At 48.8% G+C, this 24,449-nt stretch overlaps 1 protein-coding gene across 1 annotated transcript in view; it reads right to left on the reverse strand.

The window, feature by feature from the left end:
• Positions 1-2,650: 2,650 nt before the first annotated feature.
• Positions 2,651-24,449, reverse strand: part of DCDC2C (doublecortin domain containing 2C) — a 33,930-nt gene continuing 12,131 nt past the window's right edge. Inside the window, 3 exon segments of the mRNA XM_059078683.2 lie at positions 2,651-2,777; positions 7,255-7,401; positions 11,974-12,050. Of these exon segments, the coding sequence (XP_058934666.2) occupies positions 2,651-2,777; positions 7,255-7,401; positions 11,974-12,050 (351 nt within the window).

Below are 24,449 nucleotides of genomic sequence, written 5' to 3' on the forward strand. Positions count from 1 at the left end.
ATGTATTTACAAAACAGAACTAGGCCCACAGACACAGAAAACAAACTTAGGGTTACCAAGGAGGATAGTGAGTGGGCGGCAGAGATAAATTAGGGGTTTGGGATTAACATATACACACTGCTATACACATGACAGGTAAACAAGGACCTACTGTGTAGCACCGGGAATTATACTCAATATCTTGTAATAGCCTACAGCTGAAAATAATCTGAAAAAGAATATACATGTCCATATATATGTTTAACTGAATCACTTTGCTACATACATGAAAGCAACACAACACTGTAAATCAACTATACTTCAATTTTTTAAATGTTTTTTAAAAATACTTATTTTTTAAAAGAAAACTCAGCACTCGATCTTACAGAGAGCCGCTGCTCTGCCCACCTAACAGCCTTAGAATGGTAAGATGACCAAGGGGCCACGACAGCCCCTCACGTGCTGCAGGCCCATGTGCCCCTCGAGGAGCAGTCCTGGGTTTCCAGGTTGATTTTTAAATTTCCTGCCCCCACTTTCCAAAAGGATATTGAGGTAGTTCACGCAGAAAACAGATGAGAGTCTAATAAGTTAGACGTGGAAAACTGGGCACAAGTAAATAAAGGAACAAATATATTTGTCGTAATATAGTTGCCGTGACTAATCCTAAAATCCAGGCTTCTCAGCTACGGACTAAGATGTCGATAGAGTCACGCGCCCACCAGGCGCGCGGGCAGGACCCTAACCTAAGCATCTGCCTGCATATCTCACTGCTCGGGGCTCACCGTCTGTCAGCAGGACGAAAGGGGCCTTGAAGTAGAAAACCTAAGAGCACAGGAGCCAGAATGGGCATAAGGTCCCCCAGACACGGCTCCCCCGGTGGCGTCTCAAGTCTCCCGAACGCACCCAGAGCTCCTGCAGGGCACCTCGGGGTGGGGTGAAGGCCTACCACCTGCAAGGCTGAAGCCACCTGCCGGCCCCACAGCGACATGAAAACTGACACCTCGTTCCCAGCACAGGGACCGTAAGGGCCGACAGAGAAGCCCGACAGGGAGGGTTCCCGCAAGCCCTCAAACAGTCCCCACGTCAGTGCGGGGGCAACGCACCCCCGGGGGCTGAGCAGCCCAGGGGGCGAAGTCCCACAGACTGGCTTGTCCAAGCAAGACCTGGAGCAGTGCTCGGTGCCCGCCGTAAAAACTGTACCAACCTCCGCGTGAAGGAACGCTCCGGCCCCCGAGGGCGCGACACCCAGCGCTGCAGAAGTGGGGATGGCAGGGTCCCGTGCGGCTCAGGGCCCGGCCCCTGGCGGAATGCGTCTGCTGACCACCGGCCTATCCGCCCGTGTCCCACGCCCGCCTTCTCGGCTGACCCGGAGGCAACAAGCCCAGCCGCGGTCCTAATCCCGGGGCCTTCATCTGGGACCAAAACGGAGGAGCTGCATCAGTGTGTGTACCCCAGAACTTCAGTCCTGCGGGTCAGCCTTCCTCCCGACCCTCCGCTGAGCCTGGCCCAGCCCTGACACCTGGCCTTAGGCACTCAGGAGCTCATCTGGAGCTGCGGCCCCGAGAGCCCCAGACGCACACAGAGGTGTCCGTATCTGGCCAGCACGTCAGGAAAGCGGGGAAGGGATTTGGACTCTGCGGACCGACAGATATTTGGAGTTGGGAAAACTGACGGTTTTTCACACAAATACACCCTGAACAGCAAGGTGGGTGAGACACTGAAAACCAAGGAGGCGTCAAGTGTAATTCTGCCCTGGGAATGTAACCAGACCACCTCATCTCGTGACTTCAAGGACCGGGAGCCATGAGAAGGGCTCTCTGCACATGCAGAGTCTGCTCTGCCCTTGTGAGCATCGGTGCAGGACACAGGACACGACTCAGAGCGCAAATGCTGGGCTCTTCTACCTCGGGGAAAACCCCCCGGCGTCCCCCGGGCCTGAGCCTACAGGACAGCACTGCGCCTTCCCTACTGGGACTCGCCTGCTCTACCCTAGACGCAAGCCCGAGAGCGCGGGGACAATCACCGCATCATCTCAGGGGACGCGACAAGAGTCCCCACCTTCTCATCTTCCTCCCAGACATTCCTTCGCATCCACAGACGCACACACCGGGGTGTGCCCTGTGACGCGGGTCCGGGATCTACTACAAAAATCACTGCTTCGTTCACCGGGGGAGACTGCCAGCCTGCACACACTCTTGTTTTAGATAAGGAAAAGCAAGTCGAATTAAGAAAACGAAACTGTGCCAGATGGAGCGCGGGCTGCCGTGACCGTGGCCTGGGGCCAGCTCTAGGCTGTACGTTTAGACTCTTGACCTCTGAGACCCCAGGAACCCCGGAGGAAGACTCACTACGGCATCTCACTGTCCTTGTGGCTCTATCCAACAGCAGTGGTTCCTCCATGCCAAAGATTTTGAAAATTCAAAACTGCCTCATAGGGACTTCCCTGGCAGTCCAGGGGTTAAGAGAGACTCCGCGCTTCCAATGCAGGGGGCACGGGTTCGATCCCTGGTCGGGGAACTAAGATCCCACACGCCGCATGGCACAGCCAAGAAGTATTTTTTAAAAAACAAAAAACAGTGCATCATATATAAAATGATAATATCAAGTTTCACTACCGAAAAACAGCAGGTACCTAAACTGACTAAGCAGGAAGGGAAGGAATGAAACGTGCTCACTGTTGGACTTCGCCGGGGACCTTTGGGGACTTCCAATAAGGGAACTAGTTGAAGGCCTCCAGTCCTGCCACAACGTAAAAATGGTTGTCTTGCAAATCCTTTGAGGTGTCCATTGTAAATAATCTGTGAGTAAAGAAAGAAAACATGAGCTGGAGACTTAAGAGCCGTGACATCAGGCGGGGTACATCATGCGACTTGGTACGTGGACCCCAGGAGAGCTGAAGCTCTGAGAGCAAAACGTAACCCAAACGGGCTAACGGAGCCCTGCGGGAGCGGCTCTGCCAGGGTTGGGCTCGCTTTCCAGTTTTAGACTTTTTAATTAAAGTGTATCTTTAATTATGTACAAGTATTCAGAGGGCCCTGAGAACATTTTAAGCTGCTGGTTGGTATTCAATTAATTTTAACTAATAACAGTTAAAATTAAAACAAATTGGCTTATATTGTTATAACAATACTTGGAAAACAACCTGGCATTTATTAGCAAATAATATGCCCTTTTGTCAGCACAAAAAGACTAACATTTGTCTACGTTTTATTCTGCACTCCTTTTTGGCATGTGTTCATTCATAATTCGTTTATTTAAGAAAATATTCAACTCATTCAATGCTGGGCATCCGTTAGGAGCCATACAGTGAGGTAGGCATGGCCCTGTGTAAAAAATATGAAATAAGAAAGCCACTGCTTCCCCAAAGTCAAGAAGTGTATGAAAGCCTATAAAGGCAAGTACGACCAGAGAAGGGCAAAGTGTCGGCGCTCTAAGAGGAGAAAGATTAAAGGCAGCTGTAGGATTCACTAAGGTGAATCGTACAAGGGTAGGTAGGAGTTCCTCATGCGACGACGGGATGAAGCCTCTCGGGCAGCAGAAGGCGCCTCTGCAAAAAGCCAGGACACAGGGGACTGACTGTCACCGAAGGGTGAAATGGAGCTTGACCGTTGAGTCCCAGAGCCCGGAATTCTAGGGGGAGGAGCTCATCATCGATTTAGTCGGAGTGAGTGGGCATTTGCACGAAGGGTGGGGGGGGAGCACAGTGTTTTAGCAACAGGCGGCTGGCCGTCGTGTGTGGGACGTGATGGAGGAAAAGCGCCTCACCTGGGGGAGGAGAGGCAGAGCCGTCACAGGGTGTACGACGCGCTCACGAATGACAGCAGTGGGCACAGGAAGGGAGAGGAGAGGAGGATGCGGGGCGCCTGGAACAGGTGGGGCCACAGGACTCAAACCTCCTCCCCCAAGCACCCCCCAACCGCAGTGAGCAGGGAGCCAGCAGATGGCTGGCTCACACACAGCGCTGGGCCCCCGCCCCAGAGCTTCCGATTCGGGGAGTCTCAAATGAGGCCTGAGCATCCGCTTCTAACAGGGGCAGCTCCCGGACCTGCTGCCTCGGGTCACCCTGTAGGACCAAGACCAAGAACTTCCGGACAGGGGACAACTGTGAGACGCCCCCGGGAGCGGAACACAGGGCTTCCAGGTGAGAAGCGGGGCTTGGACTTCCTTCCTCTCCTGTTGTCACCTCGGGACAATCGGTGCCCATCCCTGCAGGGCTCGCAGCTGCACGAGTGTCCCCAGGAGCAAGTCAGGGAGCTGCAGACGCGCTCGGCGGCGAGGGGCCCGGGGAGGCGGCAGGACTGACTGGCTGCGGCCGCGAGGACAGCCTCCCCCCCCCCGCCCCCGAGCTCAGGTGCTGGAGGCCGGACCACGAGGCGCTGGGGGTGAGGCCTTGGGAGACTCCACCGGAAGCAGGAGCGCTGGGACACGTGGACCAGGAACTTAACATAAACGTGGAAAACGTTACAAAAGAAATAAGGGAAATAAGAAATAAAGAAAAAAGCACACATGATTGTTTGGAAGATACAATAGAGCAACTCTCCCAGGAAGCAGCAGGGAATGATAATAGAACATACAGAAGTCAAGAAATAAAAATGATCAGAAGGGCCGTCAACCAGATAATAAGAATCCCCAAAATAAGTTAAGTTAGGAGTAAAGGAAGAAATACGGGTAGAATAACAAAGATTCGTGTCACAGCACGAAAGAAAGAGGGAGGCCCTCCAACTGGGAGAGTCCACAGATGGTGAAAAAGCAGACAGAAGAGCTTAGGTTCACCAGCACTGCCCAACCTGTGCCCGACAGCTGCGGATCGAATCAAACATTGAGGGTGGAAATGGCTGTATCTCAGAGTCTCAGAACTTGGCAGGGGCCACCCACCACCCTTCTCTTCCAGCAGGTAGAGAGCTCTGCCAGGTGCACGGAGCCGAGGGCTGCGGGACGTGGGAAACTCACCCTCTTTCCTCCTCAATTCCTGCCCGGGCTAACCCTCTCCTTTCCGGAACCGCGTCGGGCCAGCCTCACGGCCAGGCATCACCGGTAACACTGCATTTCCCAACCAGGGCTGGGCCGGGGTGAGAAGCACCCGGGGTGCAATCTGGAGGGCGCCCGCTTTCAGGGCTGCGCCAGCATCTCCCCCCAAGCCCAGCACACCCCGACCCCTACTCGTCGGCCGTTCTCAAGGCGAACCTCTTCTTCTGGGCTATTCCTAGACTGCGCTCCACGCCTGGGTGTGCTCCTCTCCTACACACGCTGCCCTCCGCTGTGATTCTTTTTGATTCTGCCTTCTCTGCGGGACCACGAGCTCAACAGGAGTGAGCGGACCAGGCTGGGCCTCCCGAGCACTGCCTGGTGCCCACCATGCAATCAGCACGCAACACACGTCTGTGAGAAGCATATTTTTCTAACACCGAGATCAGCAATCATCTCTCACACAGAGACCCACACACAGTCTTCACGGTTTCTCTGGAAGAGACATATATATATATATCTCCCAGAAAGCTCAAAACTATCCAATAAATCAACTAATTTTAATACCACTGAGAACACGGCTAAGTCTCTAACGGACACAAGAAAAAGGTATAGTAGAAACCCCCACTGAACCATATTACCATTATCTAAGAAATGATAAACGCAGATAAATACAAATGACTTTTCAAACGTATGTTGACTATTAGCTGTCTGTTCCGTTCAAAGATAACATGTACGTTGATTAAAAAAAAAAAAATCCTGTAATGTACATATTACATCACCCTTTCAAGCTATTGAATATTTGTACTTTCTAAGCATTTCTTTTATTTCCAAGCTCTGTACTTTTTCTAAACTCAGCCACAGAGAACTAATTTAAGCCCAGGGAAAACAAGAAATAAGCTTATTGATCTAGTGTCCTATTTTCCCTCTAGATTTCCTATTTCCTTGCTTGCTTCTCCCTTACAAAGGTTTTCTCTCTTCCTTTCACCACCGTGTGATACTTGTGATTTTATAACCCACTACTGTTTCTGGCTTCTTCCACAAATACGCACAAGTCTGTCTGCTCCAGACAACTGCCCCTATTTCTTTAAGGATAAAACACTAATACTTATAACTGCATCCCGAAGTCACGTGGGCACTTACAGTACTTTTTATGATGTAAACAGCTGACTTCCTAGAACGCCGGTGTCCACTGTCATTCACCACCTCACTAGGATAGCGAGGATCTCGTTGCTCTAAATGTCCCGACAGTTACGTCCTGCTCACCAGCAGACACATCAGTGTTCATCGTTGGTATCACAACTCTTGACTGTCAATAGATCTTTTACGCTTTAATTCACCCCCGAGAAAGAGTTAATTGACACAGAGTGAAAAGGGACCGAATGTTTTTGCTCTTCCTCCCCGACGCCAGCCACCTGGGACCATCACTGTCCATAAGGACGACGCTTCTAATGGTCCTCCGGCCTCACTCCGCGTCACCCGACTTCTCAGCCTTGAAGGTCTGTGTCCGCCTGCGCTTCCCCACCCACTCCCGTGGCGAGACCCGGGCCTTCTCCTCACCCCGTGTGTCCCCAAGGCCAGGTCCCCTTCACCTCCCGCTACAGCCTGTAGCCCTGCCGCTCTCCACTCCCTCCCTCCCGCCCTCCTCCAGCCGCCAGGCCGGGGTCTGAGACCACCACACGGGCCATCCCTGGGGTCACGTGCACACCGAACCCCTCCCCTGCTGGTCCTTCCCACCCTCGGCCACGGACGAGTCTACCCAGCTTCCCCTCCCTCGCCCCAGGCTGCCGAGCGGCAGAGGAAACCACAGCCCCGCCGCGTGTCCCGCTGCAAACCCGGGGTCCAGGCCGGTGGGGCGCCCAGCGCTGCTCGGCCAGCGCAGCACACCACCTCCTCCATCCAAGGGCTCCCTCCCCCCGTGACGGGCCCCGTCACCGCTCGGACACCGGCTCCCCTGCGTGGCTCCCCGAATCCTCCTGCCCCAGCGGCCTCATTACATCACCTGAGCACCTAACTGCATGTTAATCACTGGGCACCCGGCGGGGGCACGGGGGACGCGGGGGGCGACCACATCTCAGCCTTGTGAGCTGTGCTCACCATGCTCGCTAAACGTTGTTGAATGAATGAATGAATGAGACTGTTAAAAACAAGTTCGGCCCAAAGACTGCAGAACTATTGTCTGCCTGAAGAATTAAAATCACAGTCCACGAGGAATCGTTTCAGACCTTGCTGGCCGGGCAGGGGATTCTCACTGAAAAGCACAGAACGAGCCCCTCCTTCCAGGTCCCCAGAGCTGGGCCAGAGCCTTACTTTCGAACGCCTCCCAGAGGAAAGACCTGCTCTCCGATCGTGGCCAGTAGGCAGCTCCACTCCGTCAGGCTGAATTCGGGTATAATAATCTTCCATTTGTGACAACACTGCAGGAGCCGAAGGAAAAGCCTTCGTTAGGGCCTCACACTTTGGGGGAAAACGCCGGGAATTCACGAAAGATGCGCCGCCGCACGGAGGACAGGCCCCGAACCCCGAAGTGCTCAGGGCCAGGGAGGGGCCAGAAACCCCAGCGACAAGGCCTCATGGGATAGAAGACACCCCGATGAACAGGGCTAAACTCTACTCTTTAAAAGATAGGCCTCCGTGACAACGGGGAACATGGAAGAAAACTGCGTCCACTTGGAAAACAAACGGGGAAACCTGGCATTAAAAATGCAGCTGTTGTCCCCTCCGTGGAGCCAAGAGAGGGTCCCGGAGGAAATAACTGCAATCCTCTGGAAAGATAAGAGAAACCGCTGGTTTTACTCTCGCAGTTTAAGGCAGCTTCCCCGTGGTCCTGGTGGGCTTGTTTTCTTATCTCTATGGGCTGCGGCTGGGGACACGGCTGGGGTCCGCTCAAAACCCAGTGCAAAGCTACTAGTTCTCTGGTATTATGGCCAAAGCCACTGAGCAACAGTTTCAAACTCTTATTAAAATATTGTAAAATAGGAGGCTATTTCTTTAAGTCTAAAAGTCATGGACAGCATTTAACAATACAGGAGCTCAACTTTACGCTGCTGGCTTTCAATCTGTTACTTTGTTATTTATGATTACTGTTGTTGTTTTTCCTTAAATATAAATAATTTAAAATCGGAGAAATACATCTCTTCATTCAGAGTAAATATAAATTTTAAGTTAACACGTTTGTGCACAACAAAAAGAATCAGGTTTCTCAGCTAAGGCTCTGTGGAAAGAGGCTTGCCACCACCCCAGAGGCCACCTTTTTCCACACTTAAAGCCTCTGCCCCGAAACAAAGCTCGAAAGGGGCATTCTGTGCAAGTCGTAGCACAGCTCATCTGTGATGTCACCGCTACCCCGAAGATTCGCTGCAAGGTTTCCACCTATCCGTGTTCCTAGATGGTGCACACCAGAAGTCTCTCCAAACACAGACGGCTGACACTACAAGAAATAAATGCTGAGACGAGGCCATGTCGTGTTTCTGTCTACATTTGTAAGATATTTAACACAGATTCTCACGCTGAGTGCGGGGAAATAAGCACACTGCTATGGACTGAACTGCGCCCCCCCGCGGATGTTGGCAGCCCTCGCAGGCTGATACACACACACACACACTGTTGACGCGGGTAAAAGTGAGCACGGTCTTCCTGAAGGGTGACTTGGGGACGGAGACGCGTGGGACCAGGAACCACGGACGCAGCCCGTCCACCCACGGAAATGTGGGCACGTATATGTGAACCTGTAAAAACGTCTCTCGCAGGGTCACAGGCAAACCTCAGAGACATCGCGGGTTTGGCCCCCGACCACAGCAACAAAGCAAGCCACACGAAGTTTTTGCTTTCTCAGTGCCTAGAGAAGTTACGTTTGCACTATACTGTAGTCTATAAAAACGATGTACGTACGTTAATTTAGAATACTTTATTGCTAAAAAAAAAAATGTTTCCTATAATCTGACAACAGAGGGCGGCCGCAAACCTTTAATTTGTAAAAGAAAAAAAGCATTATCTGCAAAACACGAGAAAGCAGAGCTCGGCAAAACAAAGTAGAAAGTATGCCTGTATTTACAAACACCAAAATATAAAAACAACCTAAATGTCCAAGTGCAAAGGAATGGTTAAATAAATCATAGCACAGCCATACAATAATAACTAATGCAGCCGTTTAAAATTGTTTATGCAGAATTTGTATTTAGGGGGAAAATGATCAAATACAATTAATGCTGTAAAAAAACACAACAGCAAATACAGAGAGAACTAAAAGTAAGTGTCCCTCAAAGTTAACAGTGGCTGCGTCTGAGGAGGAGGGTAACTAGTGACTTTTATTTTATTCTTAACACATTTCTGGATGTCCACTTTTTTATACTAAGCACGTAAATACGGAGAAAGGGATTTTCTAAACTGTTAACGATAAAGAAATGTTAACAATAAAGAAATTAGGAAATTTCAAGTTTAGAGGGAGTGACGGACTTAACACATGCCCAGAAGTTTCCCGGTTGAGCTGGAGAATGAACTAGACCCTTCCCGCTCTGCCCGATTTTAGGTCTGGGCTGTCTGCGCGTCAGACAGCCCGTCTTCCACCTGACCATCCAGGTAGATGGATGAGCGACCCCGAGATCGTTTCCCCTAGAAAGTCTGTGACAGAGCGGTAATGGAAGGCACAGCCCCTGGACACACGGCAAAAGCCCGTCAGTGTTAATTATGTACAGACCGCTTTTGTAATACGAGGCAGCCATTTTTAAAAGCGCAACGTATCTATATGGGCTAATAAGAAACCGTATTAAGTTCTGTGGTGAGAGGAAACGGAAGATACACAGCAATGCTTACAGCATACATATGCCCCTAAATCCTTGAATATGCAAAGCCTGTCTTACAAGGACACTCCAGAAACTTGTAACAGTTGCCTCTGGGGATATAAAGTGGGCAGAAGATTCACTTTTAATGTATACCTTTTAAAACGATATATTTACCATGGGTGTAAGTTACTCTGGCCATAAAAAATAGTTAACTTTTAAAAATTACTTTGAAATAAGAGAGGTTAAAGGGATAAAACAACTTTGCCAGTACACGTCCCAATGTGCTAATTTTTAATAGGTAATATTTTAAATATTTTAAGTAAGACATACTTTAAATTTTTCAAATAGGAAACGTTTTGAGTTTTTCAAAGTAGGAAACAGCACTTGGATCAGGAATGGATTTTGCCAGGTGACACGGTGACGGTGGTAGTGGCAGTGGATGCCACTTACCGTAGCACACGGCTTAGTTAATGACAGACCAGGACGCAGACCTGAGCCTCCACCTCCAAAAACTCCGAAAGCCATCGTAACTATTTTGTTTGTTTTTAAGTTACAAGGTCTCCAAGCAAACATGATCGGGTCTTCCCTTGGGAGAAAAGGCCTTACATTTGGACGGATATTTGGGTCCATCTAGTGGAGTTTCTAGCACACCATATAAAGAATAGAGCACATGCCTTAAGAATAACTGGTTTATAACAGAAAAAAAGTCTGTCAAAATAAGTGAGAACCATTGACAGCGTGGGTCAGGCTCCCCCCAAAAAAAATGTATGTCTACTGATATGTGTCTTTGCCAGAAAGAACCCATAAGCCAATAATATTCTGAGATTTCTATCCATTCTTCAGAAAGAGATGTCCTTCATAAAATTTAGAAATACTGTGTCTCTCATTATTTCAGAACAGCTCTCAGATGTATAAAAGGCACAGTGGAAGGATCTCAGATGTGTGAGTGGCTCCCTTGCAGAGGCCTAAGGAAAAGTATTTTTTTCACTGTTGTGGCCTCTCCCGCTGCGGAGCACAGGCTCCGGACGCGCAGGCTCAGCGGCCATGGCTCACGGGCCCAGCCGCTCCGCAGCATGTGGGATCCTCCCGGACCGGGGCACGAACCCGCGTCCCCCGCATCGGCAGGCGGACTCTCAGCCACTGCGCCACCAGGGAAGCCCAGGAAAAGTATTTTAAAGAAATGATGGTTGGGTTTTGGAAGGTAAGTGAAAGGAACAGCTTAGCTAATAAGCAGGTCATGCTTGCTCCATCCTTGGGCTTCCCAGCCGGGGGCTCCACTGTGTCTGGCAGGGGGCTCCCAGCCTCCTGGGCCCCCAGCCCTTTGCTGGTCAGCAGGGGCGTGAAGGATGACTTGTCGGAAGGTGGGCTCTCTGCTACCCAAGGCTGGGACTGGTCTGCTGCCGCCCCCAGACATAGAGCCAGGACCCTGGAAACTCACTGAAATTCCTTCCGCTGGGAACAGAACCGGGTAAGAGGGAAGGTGCCCTCTGGAACTTCAAGTCAGGGATTTTCATCCCTAAAGTATCAAAACGGCACAATACATGAAGGATTGGGAGGAGACGGCTGCCATCTAGAGAATTCCTGCCCCTTAACGAGCACTGGGTGGGGTTTCCTGGGACTCTGCAGGTGCATGTCACCACCTGTTTACAAGTGAGGGCGCCAATTCAGAGGGAGGAAGTGTGTGCAGGTCACAAAGCCGACAAGGTCCAAAGCGGGATTTGAACCAATGTTTGACCTCAGTCAAGTGTGTTCTTTCTACAACCCCAAGCGTAACGCAGGCCGGCCCACAGAGGGGTCCCGATTAACCGGGACAGAGTCCCCTAGCACCTCTACGCCTGCCCCACCGGCCGCTTCCCGGGGCAGCCAGCCCTCAGGCAGCCTTGACCAGCGCGCGCTAGGCATCAGACAGCCCATCTCCCCCGCCAAGGGGCTTTGGTGGGAACATACCTTCTACATCTCCTTTCACCGTCCAGCAGCTGCAATGGCTAGCTTGCCAAAAATAAATAAAAAGCTAAGGCTAGGCTAAGCTGTGCATTTCCACCCCACGTGAACTGGCAGCGCGGCAGGGCAACGGCATTGCTTCTCCAAAACCAAGGTTCACGGGAGAAGAACGAGCAGCACCTGAAAGGCTGAACTGCACAGAAGGCTCCCGGGAGGAAGGATGAGCGTCACAGAGAGAAGGGGGCGCGACGCCTTTAAGGAGCTCGACAAGCGGCGGCTTCTCACCCCACCACCCCACTGTACTCACTTGATCTGTCGGGATAAACGATGGAACGTCTGCCACCTGGAAGGCACGTTTATGTCACGATGTACCACCGGCTTGGTCTGAAAAAAAGAAAAAAGAAGCCTCAGGATTCAAGCTAACAAATGCTTGTTAAATACCAACAGTAGGCACAGCATTCGACCCCAAACCTAGGTAAGGGGGGGGGGGCAGCCTCGCTAAGAGAGCGCAGGGCAGGCCCGGGAGGGGCCCGGGCTCCGTGCCGGGCGGCGGCGGCGGCCAGGGGTCCGGCGGGGCGACGCGGGCGGCTGCGCTGAAGGCCCGTGCGGTCCAGGGGGCGGCAAGGTCCCCGCTGAAGGCGCCCAGCAAGGGGCTGTGTGGTTCACGCTGAGGGCGCCCCCACAGCCTGGGTGACCTCCGCCGGGGCCCCGGGACGGGACGGGGCTTCTAATTCAGGCCACGGGGTTCAAGCCAGGATGTCCTGGCAGGTGAGAACGCCTTCCCGGCGTGTCCCGACCCCTCTCTTCTCTTTTCCGTGCATCCAACCTGACGGGCGGAGCCAACAGCTCTGGGGCCCCATTCAACCTCGGCCTCACGCCCACCGGGGCCCAGACGCCCAGGCGGGACGGAGCCCCTGAGACCTGCGCCCCGGCAGCCCCGTGCCCCCTCCTCCCGTCAGGGCTGGCCTGGCCCCTAGGCTTCCCCTGGCCCCGAAGGGAGGGCCCCGCGGCAGAGGGTTCCGGCCAGACCCCCCCACCGGCCCGTCTCCCTGCACCTCCCTGACCCGCCAGGCCGCCCGGTCACACACACACACACACACACAGGCCAGCCAGACTCTCCCAAGTGGAGCGAAAGTCACCTCCAGCAGCTCCTTTCCCGAGAGTAACACCCAAGCAGTATCCTCGGGGTTCACCACGAAGGCAGGAGCAAGCTGTGCAGCCCACTAACGGGGAAGGCAGACGTGGGCAGCTCACGCTTTCCCAGCACTGCGTTTTACATGGGGAGCCGGGAGCGCCGTCACCTTGCCTTCTTAAGGGGGCGACGGGGTGAGGGGGGAAGGCAGAGGTGCTGTGGAGAAGCCCGCCCCGGCACCTCGCTGCGAGCATGGAGCGCTGCCGCCAGCCGCGGCGGGTCCTCAAGGTGCAGCAACAATCGACGAGAGGAGGCAGGGAACTGAACGCACCAAGGTATGGGATCAGAAGGGTACAGACAACTGACGGTTGCAAAGCAAGCTTAGTAAGAAAGCGTAGCCGTATATATACCCCTAAAGCAGGGAATTTGCTGAGTCACGCCTTATCGGCATCAGCTCGCTGATTGGCTTCTCGGCTTAGTCACGCCTTATTGGCATCAGCTGGTTAATTGGCTTCTCGGCTTAGTCACGCCTTATCGGCATCAGCTGGTTGATTGGCTTCTTGGCTTCTCGGCTTTTCCCTCAAAGGCACCAATTTCCCCTCCAGGGTTGCTTTTCCTAGCTTTAGGGAACAACCAGGGACTCTCAGTAACTGAGCAGGTTCCTGGAGCGATTTGGCCAAAGGCCATCTCCTTTTTTACGTTCATACCATAAAGTCCAGGATGCAGACCAAGGAGAGTACAGTCGGGCCCTGAGGCTTATGAGGGTCTTAATGGCGCCTTCCTCAGAGGGCAATGCTCGCCACATTTCCCCCCCCTTTTATTTTTTAAAGCTTGATAATGCAATTTCAACCCATACACCTCCTGACAAAGAGCAGCGAGAAGGCCAACAATAAAGCGTAACAAACAAGGTAATGCAATTAACATCAACAATACACATGACCCCACGGTAATCAATCCTGTGAGTCCATTTTGAAACCAATGCATTGGGTTTAACCATTGAAGCTGATCCAGGAGTCCTTGAATTAATTGTTGGGGCCCGTCTTCTTGTAGATGAGCTTCTTGAATTGCTTGTATTTCTGCATTAAGTTTTTGTATGTCGAAACTAATGTGTCCATCAGTCCATACACTTAGAAAGTGCATTTTTACTTTGTTCCAATCCCAGTCAGTTTCATTATAAGCGTGTTGAGTCACACAAACCCAAGTATATTTAGCATGGCAAATCAAACGCATTTTCAATTTTAAAGCCATAATTTGGTCTCCTAAACCTATGAGAGCATTTTTTAACTCATCAACCTCAGTTTTTAGTTGAGTATCAATATGATTTTGTAATGCTAATGGAATACTGGTATTTTTAGACAATTGATTAACACAATGTGCTTGTCGTACAGTTTTACTTAATGCTAAACCGGTGGTAGCGGCTGTGGCTGTTAAAGCGGCTAAGGCTAATATGCTACATATTAATATTCCAATGAATCGTTTAGGTCTTTTTAAAGCTTCAGATAATTCTAGCCAAGCTTGCATGCTAGTACTATGATACCATGGTTCAGAAATATTTACAGGCAGCATTACATAGGAAGGTTGTTTTAACATCATAACAGAGAAAGTTCCTTTCATAGGCAGAATGCAAGTACTAAAAATACAATTCTGACAAGTTATATTATATCCTAAGGAACCAGAAGTAAACTCAATCTGTAAATCTCCTATTAGCAAGGCATATGAGGGTGTAACACAAGTAATAACCGGTTGATAAGAATAAGACAATGCAAACTTCCCAAAATCCCAATGCTTATAAAAAACCAAACTATTATTAATAACAGAAACTGAAGAAATTAAAATGGTACCATTATTATAATTTAAGGTGCACCAGATTTGAGAATTCAAAATCAGATTGGGGAAAATCAGAAGGAAAAAAGGAGGGAAACTTCAAACTTGTAACAGCTTTAACTACCTTTAAACTATGGCTGGCCAGTAAAGTCCCTTGTCCTCCTACATATACTTCAACACAAAAATAGTATCTTTGACTTTGCAGCTTCTATTAGAGCTCCACTTTCAGCTTTATGATTAGACCCATCTTTGTTGCTATAATTACCAGTCTCATTCTTTCCATTTTTGTTATTGTTGCCCTGTGAAATCATTTTTTTCTAGAACAGCAAGAAGATGTAAAGCTTTACTCAGCTTGGTAGGTTAATATATATAGGTCTACGAGCAAAAAACACACTGCTTGGGCAAATTTTTCTTCAAAAGGTTCTATGAACTGATAAAGTTTTTCACCAACGGATATGGCTTCTGTATGCTGTCAGACATGATACAGGATGACTGCTTGATTGTAATACAACATACTGCTTTCAACAGCATCTAGTCCATCCATTTCTTCAACAGCCGAGTGCACCTGATTCTTCAATTGGTTAAGTGTCTGTCTTAAACTATCTGTTGTTGTCTGGTTACTTTTGAAAAACTCAGCTACTGCCGTATTCAAAATTATTTTATAATCGTCTTTGTTTACATCTTGTAGGCAGGCAAGATGTTGCAGACAGACATTATAATTTCCAGCTGTGAAAGCCTGGAAAGCACTGGTGGACAACTCCTTCTCTTGATCAGTGATCTCAGGTCGGTTCTTGGATACTTCTTGTCCCATATTTTTTTACTTCTGACTATTGCCCCGAGTTACTATCAACTTTACTATGTGGCCACACTTTCACTCTTCACTCCGGGGATTCACCTACCGAGATTCAGACGTCCCTCTCGTCCGGTCCCTGCTCGGGCGCCACTTGCCGCCAGCCGCGGCGGGTCCTCAAAGTGCAGCAACGATCGACGAGAGGGGGTAGGGAACTGAACGCACCAAGGTATGGGATCAGAAGGGCACAAGCAACTGACGGTTGCAAGGCAAGTTTAATAACAAAGCATAGCCGTATATACACCCCTAAAGCAGGGAATTTGCTTAGTCACCATCTTATCGGCATCAGCTGGTTGGTTGGCTGCTCGGCTTCTCCCTCAAAGGCACCAATTTCCCCTCCAGGGTTGCTTTTCCTAGCTTTAGGGAACAACCAGGGACTCCCAGTAACTGAGCAGGTCCCTGGAGCGATCTGGCCAAAGGCCATCTCCTTTTGTATGTTCATACCATAAAGTCCAGGATGCATCCCAAGGAGAGTACGGTCGGGCCCTGAGGCTTAGGAGGGTCTTAGTGGCGCCTTCCTCAGAGGGCGGTGCTCGCCACAGAGCGCCTCGGTCACGGAGGGAGCGGAAAAAATCCGGGGGGCGGCCTGGAGAGGAGAGACCACAGCCTCTGGGACTGGAGAGACCAGGGGTCAAACTCCAGCCCAGCCCCTTACTACTTGTGTGACTTTGGAGAAGCATTGCACCTCTGAGCTACAATGTATTGATTGGGGGTGGGGAAGATATACATTGCAGGGTTCTTGAGATAACATTTTATAAAAGGCACAAGGCCACACCTGTGACCACATACGGTAAATGCACAATCTAGTCAACGGGAGAGTCTCCCAACACACACAGACACGCAGAATTCGGGCCCTCCGGGGGGAGGGGAGGCAGAGAGAGACCATTTCGGCATCTCAGCTGCATTACAGCCCAAACAGAATTGTTGATTTTACCCGCAGGCTCGTCCGCCCCCAGACGCCCCATCTCGGAACATGGCACTGCCCTAGACCCACCTGTTCAACCACCAAGCCTGGGAGACACCGGGGGGTCCTCTCTTCCCCGACACCCACAACTAAGCCATCAGCCCATCTCTCAGTTCTACCTCAAGACTGCACCCTGCGCCACCCTGTTCCTGCTGGCCGAGCCTCCCCATCCCTCCCCTAACTCATCTCCCCACCCCCACAGTCCCTTCTTCACAGCAAGTGGAGGAGCCTTTGTAAACACAGATCAGGACGCGATCACTCTCTGACTTAAAGCCCCAGTGGTGGAAAGACCCACACTTGCAGTAGGTCCCCACTCCTCAGCTGGCCCACGCGGCCATGTGGCTGGCACCGCTGCCCCTCTGCCCTCTTCCCCCCCACACCACCTCCCGCGCCTGCCTCCTTCCAGCTCTTTAAGCACCACGCTTGTTCCCACAGGCACGAGACCTTGGGCCCGGAATGTTCTCCCAGATCGTCGCACGGCTTGCTCCCTCTCGCGTTAAGAAGTCAACTTGGACGCCAGCTCCTCAGACAGGACTTCCCTGATGATCACGCGCCGTGATGGATGTTCACCACAGCACCGGATACTCTGCCTAATATTCTTGTGTTTATTTCCTTGCTTGTTATTGATTCCTCCTTGTAGAGTGTCAGCCTCCTGAAAGCAGGGACCTTGTTTGCCGTGTTCAACAAAGTGTTCCTAGTGCCTGAACAATGAGCGGCCCACGGTAGGAGTTTGATAAGTATTCCATGAATATGAATGAAGAGTGAATGAATGAGAAACGGCTCTGACACTCGGGAAAGAATCCCGGAAAAAGTGAGTTCATTGAGGATGCTGGCAATGCGCGCCTACGTCCATTGTTACCCTGCTATCGTGCTACACAGAAAATTATACATACTGCGCACTAATAGTGACAAAATCAATGCCATGAATCTCAACGACTACCGTGAATTTGCAGACCTAGTTTGAAAACAAAACAACAGAAATTATCCTCTGCAAAATTCTATTAAGGTACAGCTACCCTGAGAAGCAGTTTTCTCCTTGATTGCATAAAATTATGGAAACAATGAACTAATTGCTTTTTTACATGTTAATGATTCATTAACCCGATATCACCTGCCTAATTAAATGACTCCAGCAATTAAATGCATGCTTCTGGATTTTTCCCCTGTACTCCACATAATAATCTCCGAAGAAGTACCGAGCAAACGTGCTTTTCTGTTACTGTCTGATGGTGATGACAGTTTCAAGACTCGTGTCTTTCACCTGCCCTGAGAGGCAGGACTTAACGGGCTTTAGAGCTCTTTAACAAGGGTCCAGGGTCATTGAACCAAATCTACCTCAGTGATGGAGGACACTCAAGGCTACCAAAGGTGTATTTCCCCAAGTAGCCCCTATGGTTTACTGAAGGCCTACTATGTGTCAGGCACCGCACTCAGACCTTTATATGCATTCATACCTAATCCTCAAAATCACCAGGCAAAATATCCAGGTAACAAAGAATCAGAGACGTTCTATAATCTTCCCAAGAACACAGCTATCAAGCGTCCTGGCCATGATAAGCCATCAAAAAATATTTTATTATAGTTTTTAGCAAAACGGAGATTTGAACCTACACCAGTACGCCATTTAGGAGCCTATTTTGAGTCATCCACGATTCCAGGACTGGCTCCGTCACTTTCTGTGACCTTGGTCAAGTTGTCTCGCTTCCCTACACCTGTTTCTCCGTGCATGCAATGCAGATCCAAGTGGTGTATATGAAGTAAGTCAGACAGAGAAAGACAAATATTACATGATGTTACTTATCTGTGGAATCTACAAAAAGAAATATACAAATGAATCTATACACAGAACAGAAACAGACTCACAGACATAGAAAACAAACTATGGTTACCAAAGGGGAAAGCAGGGGGCGGATAAATTAGGAGTTTGGGATTAACAGACACAAACTACCATACGTAGAACAGATAAGCAACAAGGATTTACTGTATAATACAGGGAACAATATTCAATATCTTGTAATAACTTATAATGGAAAACAATCTGAAGAAAATATGTATAACTGAATCACTTTTCTGTACACCTGAAACTGACACAATATTGTAAGTCAGCTATACTTCAATAAAAAATACAAATATAACATAAAATTTGGCTAAAGGAAAAAGATTTAAAAAAAAAAAAATCAGCGCCTACGCTATAGGTTTGCTCGCGATACGAGTAACACAAAGTGAGAGAACTCGCTCTCCGGTGCTCAGCGAGGTGCCTGCAGTGAGTTAAGAGCTCAGCTGACAGCAGTGGTTGTTATTTGTGTTGTTGCCCCTTCTGGCCCGTCATCCTGCTCCGACAGCCCTCCGTGAACATCCTCACGGCCTTTTCCACGCAAAACAGCAAATAAAAAAGGCCCACAGCTGATAGATGTGCCCCGCTCCGTGGAGGATGGATGTCAGCTCCCCGCTGACGATGGATTTATAGGTTGGAACTGATGCTCTGAATGACTCCAGATTTGCTGACCCCCCAGAGAAACCGTCCCACAGCAACAGACAGCCACGCGATTTACGGAGCCTGCTGGCCATCCCAGGACGTCCCTACTCGGAAGCAGGGTCACAAATAAAACCAACCCAAGGAGAGGAGAGCACCTGGCCCAAACTCTGCACGGCTGCAGACTCGCGGAAGGCACTCAGTCATAGCTCCATTCACTTGTTTAAGCCCTATTTGCGGAGGACACCCCTCCATGGGAGGAACCGTGCTAAGTGTTAGAGACGCAAAGGTGAGCAAGACCTGCATCACACCTGCCTCGGAGGGCTGGGAGGCGTGGGGACACAGACCACTGGACGAGCGATCCGTGAACAAGCAGACAAGCACACGCAGCTCTGCGATGAGGGCTCTGTGGCGGCCAGCGTGGGGCGCACTCCATCCTCACAGCGACACAAAGCAGGCTTCCTGGTGGAAGCGGCCTCTGGGTTGCGACCTGATTTATAAGAAGGAGTCAGTCCGTGGAGGATGGGAAGAAATGTTAAACGAGGTAGGAGGAACAGCATACACAAAATCCTGTTAGAGGACTTTGGATACATGCTCATGGATACAAGGTCTTTGGGAAACGGAAAAGTCTAGACTAGACACTGGACACAGAGGAAGGAGTGCTGAGAGGCGGGGCTGAAGAAGCAAGCCAGGGCCAGATCAAGGAGGGCCTTCCCATCCGCCGTTAGCAGTGTAGACCCCATCCCCTTGGAGAAAAGAGGCATGCCTTGGAGTGTCTGAACCAGGGACTTGATGAGACCCAACTGGAAAGGGACGGGCTGGATGCAGGAAGACCAGGTGGAAGGCACACGACTCTTCCCAGGAAGAGCTCTGGGCGCCTCGGCAAGAATGGGGCTCAGTAACCGAGTGCGCCTGACAGGAGGGACAGGAGGGACAGGGCGGGGGGCGGGGGGCAGCTGGGAGAAGTAAAAGCTAAGACGATTATCTAGGTTCCTGGTTTTACGAGTTGAGTATACAGCTCCATTCTCTGAAAAAAGGAACACAAAGTAACAACTGGGTTTGCGGGAAGAGGCCAGTGAGTTCCAACGTGGACATGCTGAATCTGAGGTATCCTTGGGACATCCAAGTGCCAGTGCCCTGTAGATGGAGATGTGGATCCTGCGCTAGAGAGAGGCCTGGGTGCCTTGGGCACAGGATGGTGGATGATGAGGCAGGTACACTGCCCGAATGAGAAGAGGGAAGGAACCAGGGTAGCACCTGGAGGGAAGTGGGGACCCCAAGGACAGACAATGACACTAATACCCCAAGAAAAATTTAGGAGAAACAACCAGAGGGAGTAAGAAGAGAGCAGGGTTTCAGATGACAAGGGAAGAAATCACCTCAAGAATGAGAAAGAGGACCGGTTCCCACCCACCAGCACAGCTGTGAACAAAAAGGCCCACATGTCCACCAGATGTGGGATAAATAAAATGTGGTCTCTTCATACGATGGAATACTCTTCAGCCACAGAAAGGAATAAAAAATCAACACACACTACAACGTAGACAAACCTTAAAAACCTTGCGCTAAGTCTAAGAAGTCACATGCAAATGACCATATATTGTATGATTCTATTTATATGAAATGTCCAGAATAGGCAAATCCAGAGGCAGCTATTATTACTCTTATTATCTTTTCTCATCCACTTAAGATCGTTCTAAGCAATTCTCCCTATTCTCTCCCCCATTATCAGCTTACCCACAAAAGATCCTGAATAGCCAAAGCTATCTTTAAAGCGAAGAACAAAGATGGAGGCATTTATAATCTATAAATATAAATCTATAAATATAATCTGTAAATATATTTTTATATAATCAAAATAGTATGGTGTTGGCATAAAAACAAACCAATAGACCAATGGGACAGAATAGAAAGCCCAGAAATAAACCCATGTGTATACAGTCAATTAATATGCCACAAAGGATCCAAGAATATACAATGAGGAGAGAACAGTCTCTTCAATAAATGATGCTGGAAAAACTGGACAGCCACATGCAAAAGAATGAAACTGGACCCCTGTCTTACACTAAACACAAAAATCAACTCAAAATGGATTAAAGACTTGCACATAAGACCTGAAACCATAAAACTCCTAGAAAATATAGGGAGTAAGTAAGCTTCTTGACATTGATCTTGGCAATGATTTTTTGGATTTGACACCAAAAGCAGATGTAACAAAAGCAAAAATAAGCAAGTGGGACCACATCAAACTTAATACATGAAAAGCTTCCACTCAGCCAAGGAAACCCGCAACAAAATGAAAAGGCAACCTACTGAAAGAAAATATTTGCAAACCTTGTATCTGATAAGGGGTTAATATCCGAAAAATACAAGGAATTCGTACAACTCAATGGCAAAAACCAAAAACAACCTAGTTTATAAATGGGCAAAGGACCTGAACAGACATTTTTCCAAAGAAGACCTACAACCTGCCAAAAAGTACAAGAGAAGGGGCCCAGCGTCACTCGTCACCAGGGAAATGCAAATCAAAACCACCGTGAGGGCTTCCCTGGTGGCGCAGTGGTTGAGAATCCGCCTGCCGATGCAGGGGACACGGGTTCGTGCCCCGGTCCGGGAAGATCCCACATGCCGCGGAGCGGCTGGGCCCGTGAGCCGTGGCCGCTGAGCCTGGGCGTCCGGAGCCTGTGCTCCGCAATGGGAGAGGCCACGACAGTGAGAGGCCCGCAAAAAAAAAAAAAAAAAAAAAAAAAAAAAAAAAAAAAAACACCGTGAGATACCACCTCACACCTATCAGAGTGGCCATCACCAAAAAGACAACAAATACTCGTCATCAGGGAAATGCAAATCAAAACCACCGTGAGATACCACCTCACACCTATCAGAGTGGCCATCGCCAAAAAGACAACAAATAACAAGTGTTGGTGAGGCTGTGGAGAAAAGGGAGCCCTCCTGCAATGCTGGTGGGAACGTAGACCGGTGCAGCCACTGTGGGGAACAGTATGGCGGTTCCTCAAAAACTTAAAACTGGAACTACCATATGACCCAGCAATCCCACTTAAGGGTGGATATATCAGAAGGAAATGAAACCATTTTCTTGAAGAGATATGTGTACTCCAGTCAGTATTCACTGATGCATTATTCACAATGGTTAAGGTACGGAAACAACCTGAGTGCCTACCAGTGGACGGATGGATAAAGAAAATATGTTATATCCATACAGTGGACTATTAGCCATAGAAAAGAAGAAAAACCTGCCATTTGCAACACAGGAGTGAAACTGGAGGACATGATACTAAGTAAAATAAACCAAAGAAAGACAAATAATTCATGGTGTCACTCATATGTGGAATCTGGGGGGCCGGTGGCAGAAAGTGGAAACAGAGAGTAGAAAAATGACTGCCAGGGCTGGGGGCGGGGGACATAGGAAGAGACTGGTACAAAGGGACAAACTTTTAGTTACAAGATGAATAAGGTCTGAGGATCTAATGTTTAACATGGTGACTGTAATTGATAACATCACATTGCGTAATTGAAATTTGCTAAGAGGGTAGAACTTAAGTGTTCTCATAAAAGAGAGAGAAAGAGAGGGATGTATGTATATACATCAAATCATCACACTGTGCACTTTCTTAAATATCTTACACTTTTGTCAATTACATCTCAATAAAGCTAAAAAATACGGTAGATATCACTTAATAGAATACTCTGAATCCACTAAAAATTATTATAGGAGCATATTTGTTGACATATTACAATTTCATGATTCACTGTTAAGTAAAAGGGGATTTGTAAAAAATAATACATAGAATACGCTCTCATTTATGCTTAAATTAATATATTTGTAAAGTAAGGAGTATATACATGTGACCATTGAACAACACAGGTTTGAACTGCATGGGTCCATTTATATGTGAATTTTTTAATATATTGGAGAATTTTTTGGACATTTGTGACACTTTGAAAAAACTCATAAACTTCATAGCCTAGAAATAGCAAAACAATAAAAAGGTATGTCATGAATGCATAAAATATATGTAGATACTAGTCTATCCTTATATAGGCATAAGGTGTGTGATATTTAATATAAAATTAATAATGTGTTAGCTTTCTTTCTGTTTTTATTGATACAACTTTGCTTTCAAAAAATTACATTACCGGGCCTCCCTGGTGGCGCAGTGGTTGAGAATCCGCCTGCCGATGCAGGAGACACGGGTTCGAGCCCCGGTCTGGCAGGATCCCACGTGCCGCGGAGCGGCTGGGCCCGTGAGCCATGGCCGCTGAGCCTGCTTGTCCGGAGCCTGTGCTCCGCAACGGGAGAGGCCGCAACAGTGAGAGGCCCGAGTACCGCAAAAAAAAAAAAAAAAAATTACATTACCGTACATAGGCCTTTCTCTCTCATAATTGGAGAAACTGCATATCAGCCTATCATCACAGAGAAGTGGGGTTTTTTTAATGCAACAATATTTCCAATACGGTATTATGAATATGACTGTAATGTGTGCCATAAAATTCGTATATAACAATTTATTCATTAGTGTATAAGCCAGGCTACCATAGAGCAATCATATTGCTGCTTTTTTTTTTTTTGGTGGTACGTGGGCCTCTCACCGCTGTGGCCTCTCCCTTTGCAGAGCACAGGCTCCGGACGCGCAGGCGCAGCGGCCACGGCTCACGGGCCCAGCCGCCCCGCGGCATTGTGGGATCTTCCCGGACCGGGGCACGAACCCGCGTCCCCTGCATCGGCAGGCGGACTCTCAACCACTGCGCCACCAGGGAAGCCCCATATTGCTGCTTCTTCATCATCAGTGCATGAATCGTTACACATGTAAATAAATATGAATTTCCTTTTCATATTATCTTTTCATTTTGATGTCTGGTGTTAGTAACATGTATAACATCTACAGTGTTTTGCATCGTATAGGACGATATTGACTGTACTGACAGACGATTCATGTAAACAGGTGACATAAGCATACAGTATCAATAAACACAGTACAGTACTCTAAATGTATTTTCTCTTCCTTATGATTTTCTTTTCCTTTTCCAGCATTTCCTTTTCTCTATCTTACTTTACTGCAAGAATACGGTATGTAATACAAATAACACACAAAGTATATTATCAACTGTTTCTGTTAATCTGTAAGGCTTCCAGTCAACAGTAGGCTATTAGTAGCTGAGTTTTAAAAGAGAGAAAAGTTATACGTGGATTTTCAACTGTGCAGGGGGTCAGTGCTCCTAACCTCTGCATTGTTCAAGGGTCAACTGTATATATATGCATATATGTCCACCTAGGTTAGAAGCATATAGAAAAACATGGTGGCTAATCTCTGGCTGATAGGATTATGTGTGTGTTTCCTTTTAAATTACATACATTTTTTCATTTCTCTACAACGAGCATGCATTATATAGTAATTATTTTAACAGAAACAGAAGCTTCCAAAAATGTGCTCAGGACCGTTCAAAAGGAGAGCCAATGGCAAGGCCACTGAGAGAACACAATGGACTTGAGTATCGGTTCAGTCAGTGCAAAGTACCTCAGC

Source organism: Kogia breviceps, chromosome 11, assembly GCF_026419965.1.
Source record: "Kogia breviceps isolate mKogBre1 chromosome 11, mKogBre1 haplotype 1, whole genome shotgun sequence".
In the NCBI taxonomy this organism is placed as follows: domain Eukaryota; kingdom Metazoa; phylum Chordata; class Mammalia; order Artiodactyla; family Physeteridae; genus Kogia; species Kogia breviceps.